The 12,551-nt window shown below is 31.5% G+C and overlaps 1 protein-coding gene across 3 annotated transcripts; it reads left to right on the top strand.

Moving 5' to 3' along the window:
• The first annotated feature begins 5,044 nt into the window (after window positions 1-5,044).
• Window positions 5,045-12,298, top strand: LOC114302548 (uncharacterized). Of its 3 annotated transcripts, XM_082916706.1 has the most exons (4): window positions 5,045-5,182; window positions 5,421-5,469; window positions 5,830-5,915; window positions 10,467-12,298. In XM_082916706.1, exon 4 carries the CDS (start codon window positions 10,481-10,483, stop codon window positions 12,140-12,142), a length of 1,662 nt encoding a protein of 553 aa, XP_082772832.1. In that variant the 5' UTR covers window positions 5,045-5,182; window positions 5,421-5,469; window positions 5,830-5,915; window positions 10,467-10,480; the 3' UTR covers window positions 12,143-12,298. The 3 variants fall into 3 exon arrangements, with proteins under 3 accessions (XP_082772832.1, XP_082772831.1, XP_082772833.1); XM_082916705.1 differs by lacking the exon at window positions 5,421-5,469 and having other exon boundaries at window positions 5,046-5,182; XM_082916707.1 differs by lacking the exon at window positions 5,045-5,182 and having other exon boundaries at window positions 5,421-5,605.
• The last annotated feature ends 253 nt before the right edge of the window (window positions 12,299-12,551 follow it).

Here is a 12,551-nt window from a genome sequence, read left to right on the forward strand (position 1 = left end):
TTACTTACTCGTCTCTTCTATCGTTTTCTTCTTCTTTTTATTACCTTGGGCGACCCTCGACGCCCCTGCCCCCGTGCTTTCGTCGAGAGCGACGACTCCTCGCTGACTATCAAAGGCCAAGAACGACGTTGTTCCAAATCGGGCCATGGAGGTGGTCTTCTATTTAAGCTCTTTATTTTCGGCCTTCAGTGCGCTTATTTCTGCTCGTGCATCCTTGTACATGCGCTAGAGTAAAGAGAGTTGGGCGTTGACCTGATGGAGCTAACTCGTCCTGTTCTGCAATCGATGAACAAATTTTGTGACTGCAGTCACCGTCTTCATACAAGACGTCAGTGTGAAATAATTGGCTTCTATGTCAAATTGAGCTGCCATGATTTGCTCAATCGACATCATAGGAAGGTTATGAAGAGGAATGACAGGAAGAGTAGGAGTAGAGGTACTCGGTCTAGTAGAGATTATGGGATCGTTCAGGTCCGGAAAGAGAGTAAGGGGACAGGACGAGGCCATGTAGTAGGAGAGAGAGATGTAATCGAAAGGAGGGTCGTTTTTGGCAGCCTTTCTGCTCTGCTCAGTCTCTCTGTTCTGTCTCTCGAGGAAGAAGAAGATCGAAGAGAATGATGAAGAAGAGATAGAAGAGAGTGAGGTGAAGAAGAAGAAGCGGATGAGTGTGATTAAGAAGAATGCTGAAGAGAAGAGGCTGAAGAGAAGAAGACAAGGAGGGAGAGATAGCCGAGGCGAGCGACAATCGATGAGAGCTTCTTTTGTCGGCCAATGAAACAAAAGGCAGGCGCGCGTGGCAACCGTGTTTTGCGAAAAAAGAGAGAGACGCGAGAGAGTTATATGTGTATGCATATATGTATATATATGTTTTGATTATCTATTTTTTGATGCCATTTATCCCTATCGTTTTCCTCCTCCTCCTTCAGATTTTAACCCATGATTTCATTTTGATAATGTCATAGGGGGAGAAAACTTATAATGTTATGATGTTATGTATTATGGTATTATTTTCAAATTATGGTATTGTTTTCAAACTAATCTGATGCTATGTATTTATAGTTTGATATCTTAGTCTCATATCATATCTCTAATTAAAGCTTACTTATTACACATGTGCTAACCTATGTATTTATAAATGAATTCAGGGAGAATGACTTGAGGGGGAGCTTTTCTTACTTCCAAATCAAATCAAAATATCATTGTGTGCCATCATCAAAAAGGGAGCGATTGTAAGACTTATTTATTTTGATGATTTATTTAATTATATTTTAATTTATTTGAAAAAGAAAAATAGAATCTAAAATTTATTTTGATGATTTATTTAATTATGTTTTAATTTATTTGAAAGAGAAAAATAGAATCAAAATTTATTTTGTCCCATATTTCTCACCTAAACCTTTATCTTAAATGTTGTTAGAATGTATTTAATATTTGATTAAATCAAGAGTTCAAATAGGCCAAAACAGAGGTTCAAACATCCCAGCACAGAAGCAGTTCAAAAGGTTCAAGTGGAAGATATTCAAATTTGTAACGATGGAGTGGAAGATATTTAAATTAGTAATGATGGAGTACAACGGCTATAAATTCAAATGAATACAACGGTTATAAATTCAAATGAATACAACGGCTATAAGTTTCATTATATATACGAAAGTCTCTAATGTAACAAGTAACAAAAAAATCAGAAAATATTCTTTGATCTATAATCACTCACATCTATTCTCTGAAAAATTCTCTGAGAAGTGTTCTTCAATTTTTGTTTACATCCTCTCTCAGAAATTATACACTGAGCCTTATAGCATTAAGCTCATCTTTCCTATGTGAGATTTATAGAAAAATCAAAGTTTCATTTTATATATCTATCTTTGAGAGATAATTCTTGTAACTTTCTGTGAAAACAAAAACACATTCTTTTCAATCTTGTAAAAGTGTAATACACTCAGTGTTCTTGACTTAGAAAGTCTGTGTAAAATTGTGGAGGATTGCTCCATTTGTAAAGAGGTTGCTAGCACCCCATGAAGCTAGAGCATAGTGAAAAATCTAAAGTGAAGCTTGAGGAGTGGACGTAGGCCGAGTTGAAACTAAACCACTATAAATTTGTTTGCCTCTCTCTCCCTTATCTCTTTATTTTATTTAAATTGCTGTAACTATATTTCACATTTTTACTGTGCTAAAATCATTAACTGACATAGTTGTTACAATACTTGTTTTAATTATTTTTATTTCATTAACTATATTTATCTGTTATGCTAGTCATAATTTTTATTAGGGTATTATTAATTTTTAATTGTAAAAACCTAATTTAGCCCCTCTCTTAGGTTGTCTTTTGGGTGACAGTTCTCTTATAAAATAATAAAATAATCTAAATTATTAATTAAAACATAGTAATTTTCAAAACTATAAAGAGTGATTCATATTTTAATTAAACATGAGGGGATATATTTGTAATTTATCCATTTTATTTTAATAATATAAACATTATAAGATTCTTAATATATATTATTTATAAAAAAATATTATATTAATTCAATAATTATAATAATTTTATTTTATTGTATTTGTCTTTTAAAAAATAAATGATATATTTTTTAAAATATATTTATCATTTATTTTTTGAAGACAACTATTATAAAATAAAAATATTACGATTATCAGATCAAATTAATTTTTGTCATGAATGATATATATTGAGAACTTTATAAAATGAATGATTCAAATTATTGAAACAGAATTCACGTTTCCTGATGATGAGATGCGAAAAATGAAAGAAGCCCAACCAATTACCCATATACATATATTATGGTGGTGGATTCTCTCTAGTTCGAAATTAGATTGGAGCGCGTTGTTCCTATATCGATAATCCGAACAGTTCAATGTGTAGAACTCGTTGATTATTTCATTCGTGCAAAAAAATAAATTGATCAGATATTGATAACCACTTGATCATATCAAATTTGTATCAACAGTAACTATGATTTTAAAAATAAATTGTTGATACAAATGTGATTTAATTAAATGGCTATTGATATCCGATCAATGTAATTTTTTATAAAGATAAAATACTTGATGAGCTCTACACATTGAACAATTTAGATCATTAAGACAAATCTAAAATGGATCCAAAATAGGCTGAACTGGATCGAATACCTAGCTGAAGACGGTTCAAACACTATCTATATATTGGGAAAGAAAACGTGTGTACCATATGCACTTTAGAATAAAAATGATATAATTTTTATACTTTCTGAGTCATAACTAAAAAAAAAAAAAAAAAAAAATCATCATTAAACACTACATGAGGCATAATAAAATATCTTATGAGTTATAACTAAAACAATATCATAATAAAATAAGAAAATTAGTCCTGACTAAAAAATAAAAATAAAATGATATAACTAAGGGAGTGTTTGCTTGGTGGGACATAACTATGGGATTGAACTCCATGTCCAATAGAATAATTAGTCCAACGTTTCGATAAAAAAATTGAAGGTCGGACTAATAATCTCCCATATGTGGAATAATTCTATCCCATGGGAGGGTGTAGGATAGAAATAGATAGATTGAACCAACCTCTAAATTAACTAGTTAAATGACAAAATTGACCCTTAAAGGATACGGCATTTCTTTCATTTATTTTTTAAACATGTTAATTTTTTTTTAAACATTTATAAATTAATTTCGCGATATATAATTGTTTTCTTTTAATTTTTTTGGTATTAACAAAATAACAAAAGGAAATATACTTCCAATATTTAAAAAGAAAAGAATATATAACATGTTTTTTTAAAAAAAATATTTTCTTAAATATGTTGATTTTTTTTTAACATGTATAAATTAATCTCGTGATATATAATAATCTTCTCTTTTATTTCCTTTTTTGTATTAACAAAAATATAAATGAAAATATACTTCTAATGTTGCATTTAATTAATAATGGTCTTACTAAAATAAAATAAAATATACTTTAAATTTAACATTGCCATTGTAAACAATTCAAAAAGATAAAAGAATCTTATGAGAAGTTAACATTTTTTATAATTTTTTAACAGAAATGATACAGACCCTTTTTTTTTGACCCTCACAACCTCTCACAGACATATGTCAATCAGAGATAGGAGAAAAAAAAAACAAAAAATTGGTCAATTACAATGCATTGGGGTGGGGGTTCCCAAAAAGGGGGTCCCAAACTTTTTTCATTTTCTGGCACCGTTTGGGAAGAAGAATATGGAGATTTTTTGGCTATTTTAGCCACAAAAGATAAAATAGACTATTTTAGCCATAAAAAACAAAATATCACATCAAACCCATAATCATTACACTCTTATCTCACAAAAAAAGTCAAAAAAGCCAAAAAGCCAACCCACTTCCAAACCAACCCTAAATATGAGATTCAGGCCTCGTTTGGGAACAGGTTAATTTAGTAACTTTTTGGGTATTTGGCTAAAAAAGTAGGTAAAAAAACTTATATGTTTGGGATGACTTTTTGGCTAATTACGAAAAGATGTGCAAAAAGTAGAAAAAAAAAGAATCTTTGACTTTTTGGCATAAATTGTTGGCTTTTTGGCAAAAAAGATAGCTTTTTAACTTTTTGGCTAAAAATGTAAGTCCCCAAACGGGGCCTTAGTACAATAGTTATTTTTAAATATCTAATCTTACGGCAAAATAAATATTAGATATACATCATTTTCGACTAAAAGTCTCGAGACTATATTTTCAAGACTAACAATTCGTTGGATTCTAATTCTTTTTTGTTTAATCTGTTCAAACAAATATAATCTAAGTCATTGTTTGGCATTGATTTTTTTAGTTGATTTTTTTGAATTGATACTTTTTTTAGTTTGAGATTTAAAAGTTTATTTACTTTGATTTTTTTGACTTTTATAAAAAAAAATAATAATTATTATAATTTAAATATAATATTTTACCTTATTAACTTATTTACTTCATCTTTCGTATTTTTTTTTAGCCCAACTAAAAATTGATATACCCAACCATTTTACGAGTGTGCATAATATAATTTTCCCCTACATCTATAGTTACACACACGCATATATATTTTGTAGAGAAGGAATCCAGGTAGACAGGGAGCAGCAGTCTGACATTGCGTTATCTCTGTATCTGCGCTCCAGAGAGAGAGAAAAAGAGTCGAAGAAGAAGGGGTGGGGTTTGATTTTTGAATTGGGTTAGTTCTCTTCTTCCTTTTTAAAGTTCAATTTCTTTCTTTCTTTCCTTCTTTGGTCATTTTTCAAACTCACCATCTTCTTCCTCTGTTCTCCTTATTTAATATTCTTGTCATTAATTTTCTTCGTTTAAAAAAAAAAAAAAAAAAGATTTCGACCGTTAGATATCCTCTTTCCCATCAGGAATCAAATTAGCTTTCTGGGTGTCTCCCATTTATCAGTATTGTTTCTGATTTTCAGTCTTTGAAGAGAGAGAGAGAGAGAGAGCTTTGAAGCTCAAGTTTTGCAGGTATTTATGTTTCTTAAGCATTCATGGTTTCATTTTCTTGAGAGAGATTTGAAAATCACTTCCAGTGGGTGTCAATCTTGTATCAGAGAGAGACAGAGAGAGATTTGAGTATCAATCTTGTATCTGAGTCTTAAAGGTTGTTCCATGAGTTTTTGCTTTGTTTGCTTTCTCTGATTACTTGCTTGAAGGGAAAAAAATGACTTTTTTTTCTTCTCTATAAGCCTTTTTTTTTTCCCCTTCTGTTAAATAAATACTTGGGTTTTGTTTGTTTATTTCTAAAGGAAATAACACTTCATCTACATTTGTTTTTTTGTTTTTGTTTTTATTTTTGTGGTTTGTGACTGTTTTCTTTGTCTACAGAAGCAGTGGAGAGTGCTTTATTGTTTTGGTGGCCGTTAAAGGTTGTGTGCTGTGAATGATAGTGAAAGAAGCCCTAGCAATTTGAGGTACTTTTATTGTCGAATTTATTGCACCAAGTATTAAGGTCAAGTTTGACATGATTGAAAAAAAGATAAAAAGTTAAAAAGTTACTATCCTATTTAAGTCAAATTATCTTATTTAAGTCGCATCACCTTTCTAACACATCACTTCAAACCCAATCCAAACCCAACTCATATTTCATAAAAGAGTAATGCTAGAGACCCCAAATATTCTACCAAAAGTTTTACCAAATGTCTCACATGGGTGTGGGACCCACACAATGTGGGTCCCATGTGGGTCCCACACCCATGTGAGACATTTGGTAAAACTTTTGGTAGAATTTTTGGGACCTCTAGCATTTTTGTTCATAAAAAGTCAAAAAGTGCACTTATTTATTCTTTTCAAACTAGCCTTAATTGTTGAGAATTTTTTGGATTTAATTTTTTAAAAATTTAATTTTTTATTTTTTATTTTTCATATTTTTTTTTTATTTTTAGTAAATATTTTTAAAAATTTAAATAATATTTTACTTTCTTATATGCACTTTAATATTTAAATAAAATATTTGTAAAAAATATTTTAAAAAATTAATAAATATACAACAATACGAAAAATATATTAAAATTTTCATTTTTTTTTATATTTTTAGTATTTAGTAAATTTTTTAAAGATTTTTTTTACAAATATTATACTTTTTAAGTGTATTTATATTAGGTGTGTTTAAAAATTTTAAAAATTATTTAAAATATTTAAAAAAATTCAGGGAAAATAAAAAAAATATGAAAAACAAAAAATTTAATTTTCTGAAAAGTGAATTCAGAAAACTCAAACCAAACAACCTATCAAATATCATTTTACACATCAACTATCGCTTAATATCATTTTAATTCTTGAATTTTAATACTGTACATTATTTAGACTTTTGTACTATCAAAATTGCTTTAATTTTCACCCTTCAAAAAGAGGGTCTTTGTATTTTTAATTTTAATTTTTTTAATTTTCATTCTCGTTAGAAAATTGGTCTTTATACTGTTTTTTATAGTTAAAGGGTTTAGACATATAATTTTGAAGTTCAGAGAATAACTTGATATTTAATAACAATTGAGGGGATAAAGTGTAATTAACCCTTCTATATATATTTTTCGATTTTGGTCTCTTATCTACTAAAAAAGATATAATTTTTTATAAAAATATATAATTTTTTTTAAAAAAAAATTTAAAATATGTTAACCAAATTTATCTTGTATAACACTATGCTTAAATCTATATATTTAGACACTAAATATTTTTGAAGAAAAATATCAATTCAATGTATGTTTAAAAAAAAAAAAAAATCTAAAATTAGTGATGAACTTTATGAACATACCCACCCAAAAAAAAAAAAAAAACCTTATGAACATTAATAATTAAAATTATAATTTTTTTGTAAATCTGTAATTATTTTGTAAAACTAGCCTTAATTATAATTTTTTCATGGGTACATTTCAAAGATTTTTAATATACTCTCTCTATATAGTTTATATTTTGGCGGTTGGTTCCATTTCAAGAATTTAAATACACTCTATTCTATGCATATAATTTTATACCAGACTAGAATTTCATTGTTAGGAGGTCAGTAAGTGTTAGGATGGTTTCCTGGGACATATTTAAAAATAAATTTTTTCCTATATTTTAAAATAATTAATCATAATTATTACACGAGTAATGCTAAAGACTTTCAAAATATCACTTCTAAATTTACTTATATTAATGTGGCAGGAAGTTGGGTTTTAGTTTTAGTTTTCGTTGTTTGATTTCTAAACAAATTAACAATTTTCGTTGTTTGATTTCTAAACAAATTAACAACTAACGTGCAACAATAAATGTCATTATGAATAAATTTAAGGATAATATTTTAAGAGTTTAAGCATTTTTTGATTGAAAAATAGTGTAAGATGTTTACTATTAAAGTTGTGTTTGGATCATGAATTTTAATAGAGATTTAAAAGTGAAACGAAAATGTGAGAAAAATGGAGAAAAAAATTAACTTATTGTCCCTTTATATTTCTCACTTTTTCCTTTCTCTATACAAATCTTTATCCAAATTTTAGATCCAAACATAACTTAAAAGAAAAAATAGAAAAATGAATAGAAATATAAACAATTAACAGAAAAAGGAATCAAAAAAATAAGAAAAAGCATGAAATAAGAGGGGGGCAACGTATTGCACTGTATCCATCTATGAGCAGGAGTTTTGCAATGGGCGGAGGGGCCACGCACCCCTTAGCTTATGAGTAGTTCCGTCCCTGGTTTTACATATAATTTTAATATAGTCTCTCTATTACCTTCTCTTCAAAGCAAAGTCTCTCTTCCCATACTTGTCCTCTCCCTGATCTAGACCGTTGGATCACAGATCAAACCCATGTTATCAAAGAAAAGTTGGAATATTATACAATTCCATAGTTGAGAAGTAAAGTTGTAGCTCTGTTCTTTTGAATTTACCAATACACCATTTACGTTCACAATATTGAATCTGTTTGGTAGAGTTTTTTTAAGTTAAATAATAAACTTATTTAAGTTATTTCTGCCTAATAAGGTAAAAATAGAAGTTGCACCAAATAATCTGACATAGACTTCTAAATCAAAATAAGTTATAATCACTCAAAACTTGTAACAAGCATGTTGAAAAGGTCATTTGGTGCTAACCACCTTAATTGGACGCCAGTGAGTTAGCCATTGAAAAGAGCTATACACATATACATAATAGAAAGAGACTTGTTTCAAGTCCATGTTTAATTTTGGTGATCTAAATTGTTTAATTTGATTGTGAAAAAAAAAAAAAATGTTTAATTTGTAAGACTCGTCGAGCAGATGGTTCATGTCAAAAATTCATTTGGTTGCACATCAAAAGGTATGTAATTGAATCACATTTCCTTGAAGGAAAAAAATTTAGTATGGTGTAAAAAATACACTATCTATTTTTTTTAATTTTGTATAATCTGCTTAACATGTCTTACAAATTGAACAGTTAGAATCATCAAAGCTGACTTGGGATAGGCCCACATCTATGAAAACTAGACCCTCAAATCTAAAACATGAACCAAAGACAAGCTTAGTTCTACATTATATATGTCAAGTGTAGAAGATTCACGTTGCTATAAAGCTTAAACTATATGATGCACTAAGTTTCACATCAAAAAAATTGTTTTTGTAAATTAAACCCATGCTCAAATTCGCAATGGATCAACATTATTACTTAGTCATTTTTTTTAGAGATTTTTATTTGATGTGGGTCTGCATTGAATGATGATTTGATAAAAGTTTATAGAAGCCCTTGTGGGGGGACTTCATTATTAGGTACTTTTAGTTTTTGTTTTGTCGGCCTTGTTTTCACCAAACTAAGCAATCTGTTATCCACCCAAAAAAAGCAAACTAATCTGAGGTCATGAGAAAGATTACCGAACCTCCTAATCTTTGGCCCCATCGCTCTCTCATGTCTGATGATTACAACTGCTCAACTTTTCAATTTTGAATAAATCCACAAATTGATAAGATTTTTTTATATCTATTTATGCGTTTTTTTTTACAACAATGATTCATCTCTCCTTTTCCTCCCACCCCCTTTGACCCCCTCTCTCTCTCATTGGTTACATTTTATTTTTATTTTTATTTTTTTTCCTGCTCCTCCAATCACCACCCGCCACGTGGCAAAGGGGTGAGGGAGTGACCCCAAAAGGGGGTCCCAAGCATTATTCTTTTTCTTATTCAACTTTATTATTGATTTTTGTGTTCGTAATAAAAATAATTAATTTTCTATAACATAAATGATAGCTGTCCTATTTTTTTTTTTTTTCCTCATTTGGGTCACTTCTTTAATGGTTTGGTTTCTCTAAAATTGTAATATTTCCCTCTGTAGCAATCAGGAATGGAATTAGGAGAAAATTATTATTTTCCGTAGTACTTTAAAAATATATATACTATTTTAGAGAAATTATTTAATAATTCTGGAACACCACGTGACCATACTCTAAGCCAATCATTAATTACTTAGCTCCCATGTTGTTCCTCCATCCCAACATAAATTATGGGGTCCTATCCCTCTCTACCAATCAAAACTTTATAGAGTACCACGTGTCTATACTTCGGGAATACTGAATAATCACCTACTATTTTATACATAAAATAACCCTTTAGTATAAAAAATATATATCTAATTATTTTTTCATCTTGTATCCTCTTTCTATTTTGCACCAAAAAAACTTCTCTATCCTATTAGAGATTTGCTTATATGGTATATAATTTTTTTTTCTATTTAGATATACAATTTATATATCATAATTTACATATATGTGTATTTGTGTATATGATAAAAAAAAATTATTGTTATTTTGACCCTCCGATATACTACCCATTCACAGTTCATGTTGTTAATAAAAAATCACATCTTTTATCACTTTTAAGCAATATGATTCATACTCATTTCGTGTTGAAAAAAGAAAAAAAAAAAAAAAAAACCATCATCTTATAAATTTCTCATCTGGGTCATTGCTCAATGCTCTGAGGATTGATTTTTCACCAAAGTATCAATTTTTTTGCAGCACTACTAATCAATATGGTAGAACATGGTGGAAGTGAGATTTTATCTGATTCCCAATCCGCCGAAGAGCGGTTATCGCGTGCCCAAGAGCTTGTTCTGATGGCGCTCGCGAAGGCGAGGGAGGTTAAGGGGTTTGCAGGGAGGTGGAAGATGATAATTTCAAAGCTGGAGCAAATCCCGGCTCGCTTATCGGATTTGTCGAGCCATCCTTGTTTTTCAAAGAATTTACTCTGTGAAGAACAGTTACAAGCAGTGTCAAAGACATTGAATGAATCAGTTGAATTGGCAGAGTTATGTTTAGTGGAAAACCATGTAGGGAAACTTCAGATGCAGAGTGATCTCGACGCGTTGTCTGCGAAATTGGATTTGAATTTGCGAGATTGCGCGCTTCTGATCAAAACCGGGGTGCTCGGGGAGGTCACTTTGCCTTCATCAGAGACTGCAAGTGCTAACAGTGTTAGGGAATTGCTTGCTCGGCTTCAGATTGGCCACTTGGAGGCGAAACACCGAGCTCTTGACAGCCTTGTTGAGGTCATGAAAGATGATGAAAAAAATGTCATAGATGTTCTTGGTAGAAGCAACATTACTGCTTTAGTACAATTGCTCACTGCAACTACTTCGCCTCGGATCCGGGAAAAGGCTGTAACGGTCATCTGCTCGCTTGCTGAATCCGGGAACACGGAGAATTGGCTTGTTTTGGAAGGTGTTCTTCCTCCTCTTATAAGGCTTGTTGAGTCTGGCACTGCGATGGGGAAAGAAAAGGCAACAATCTCACTACAGAGATTGTCTATGTCACCAGAAACCGCCCGGTCAATCGTCGGACACGGCGGGGTACGGCCGCTGATCGAGATATGCCAAACTGGTGACTCCGTTTGGCAGGCTGCGGGTGCTTGTACTTTGAAAAACATTTCGGTTATTCCAGAATTGCACCAAAGTCTCGCTGAAGAAGGAATTGTGAAGGTTATGATCGATCTTCTTGATTCTGGAATATTATTGGGGTCTAAAGAATACGCGGCTGAGTGCTTGCAAAATCTCACTTGCACAAATGAATCGCTCCGGAGTTCTGTCATGTCAGTAGGCGGAATTCGAAGCCTGCTGGCTTATCTTGATGGTCCATTGCCCCAAGAATCTGCGGTTGGGGCGTTAAGGAATTTAATTAGTTCGGTTTCTGTCGATGAATTGGTTTCTCTAGGCATTCTTCCTCGATTAGTCCACGTGCTACAATCCGGGTCATTGGGCGCGCAACATGCTGCTGCATCAGCAATTTGTCGGCTATGCAGCTCGGGGGAGATGAAAAAACTGTTGGGGGAAGCCCGGTGCATTCCTCTGCTTGTTAAAATGCTCGAAGCGAAGTCAAACAATGCTAGAGAGGCTGCTGCACAGGCAGTTTCGAGTTTGGTGACACTTCCACAGAACCGGAGAGAAGTCAAGAGGGATGAAAAAAGTGTGCCGAGTTTGGTCCATTTGCTCGACCCAAGTCCTCAAAACACTGCAAAAAAATATGCTGTTTTGTGCCTTGGATTGCTTGCCTCGAGCAAGAAGTGTAAGAGACTGATGATTTCGTATGGCGCGATTGGGTATTTGAAGAAGCTGTCGGAGATGGATGTCCCGGGTGCGAAGAAGTTGCTTGAGAGGGTGGAAAGACGGAAGTTGAGAACATTGTTCAGCAGGAAATAGGAGGGAGGAACCGATTGTTTTTTGTATAATGAAAGTGTTTTCATTTACTAAATATGGTTGTTGTTTCATTGTCTGTATGAAACAAGGTAGCTTTAGTAGATAAATATGAACTGGAAAATGTTCTTTCATCTATATAAAATGTACTATATTCCTGTATCCGTGCTCTGTCATTCTTTCATAGTCCCATGGAGTGTTTTTTAGTTTGCTGGAAGTTCATCAGATATGCAGAGTTCTAAGTCACTAGATTGGTCTATTTGTGCTGTGGGTGTGTCCAATTTGACTCAAATAATGATTATTACTTATTGACGACAACTGATTAATGGACAAATGGCCGACTTGATATTTGTATCTGGGTCTAATTTGACCCAGTTTGATACTTGTGAATTCGTATATATTAAGTTATTATGAG

The sequence above is a fragment of the Camellia sinensis genome, chromosome 2, assembly GCF_055761805.1.
Source record: "Camellia sinensis isolate YWXY chromosome 2, ASM5576180v1, whole genome shotgun sequence".
Lineage (NCBI taxonomy): Eukaryota > Viridiplantae > Streptophyta > Magnoliopsida > Ericales > Theaceae > Camellia > Camellia sinensis.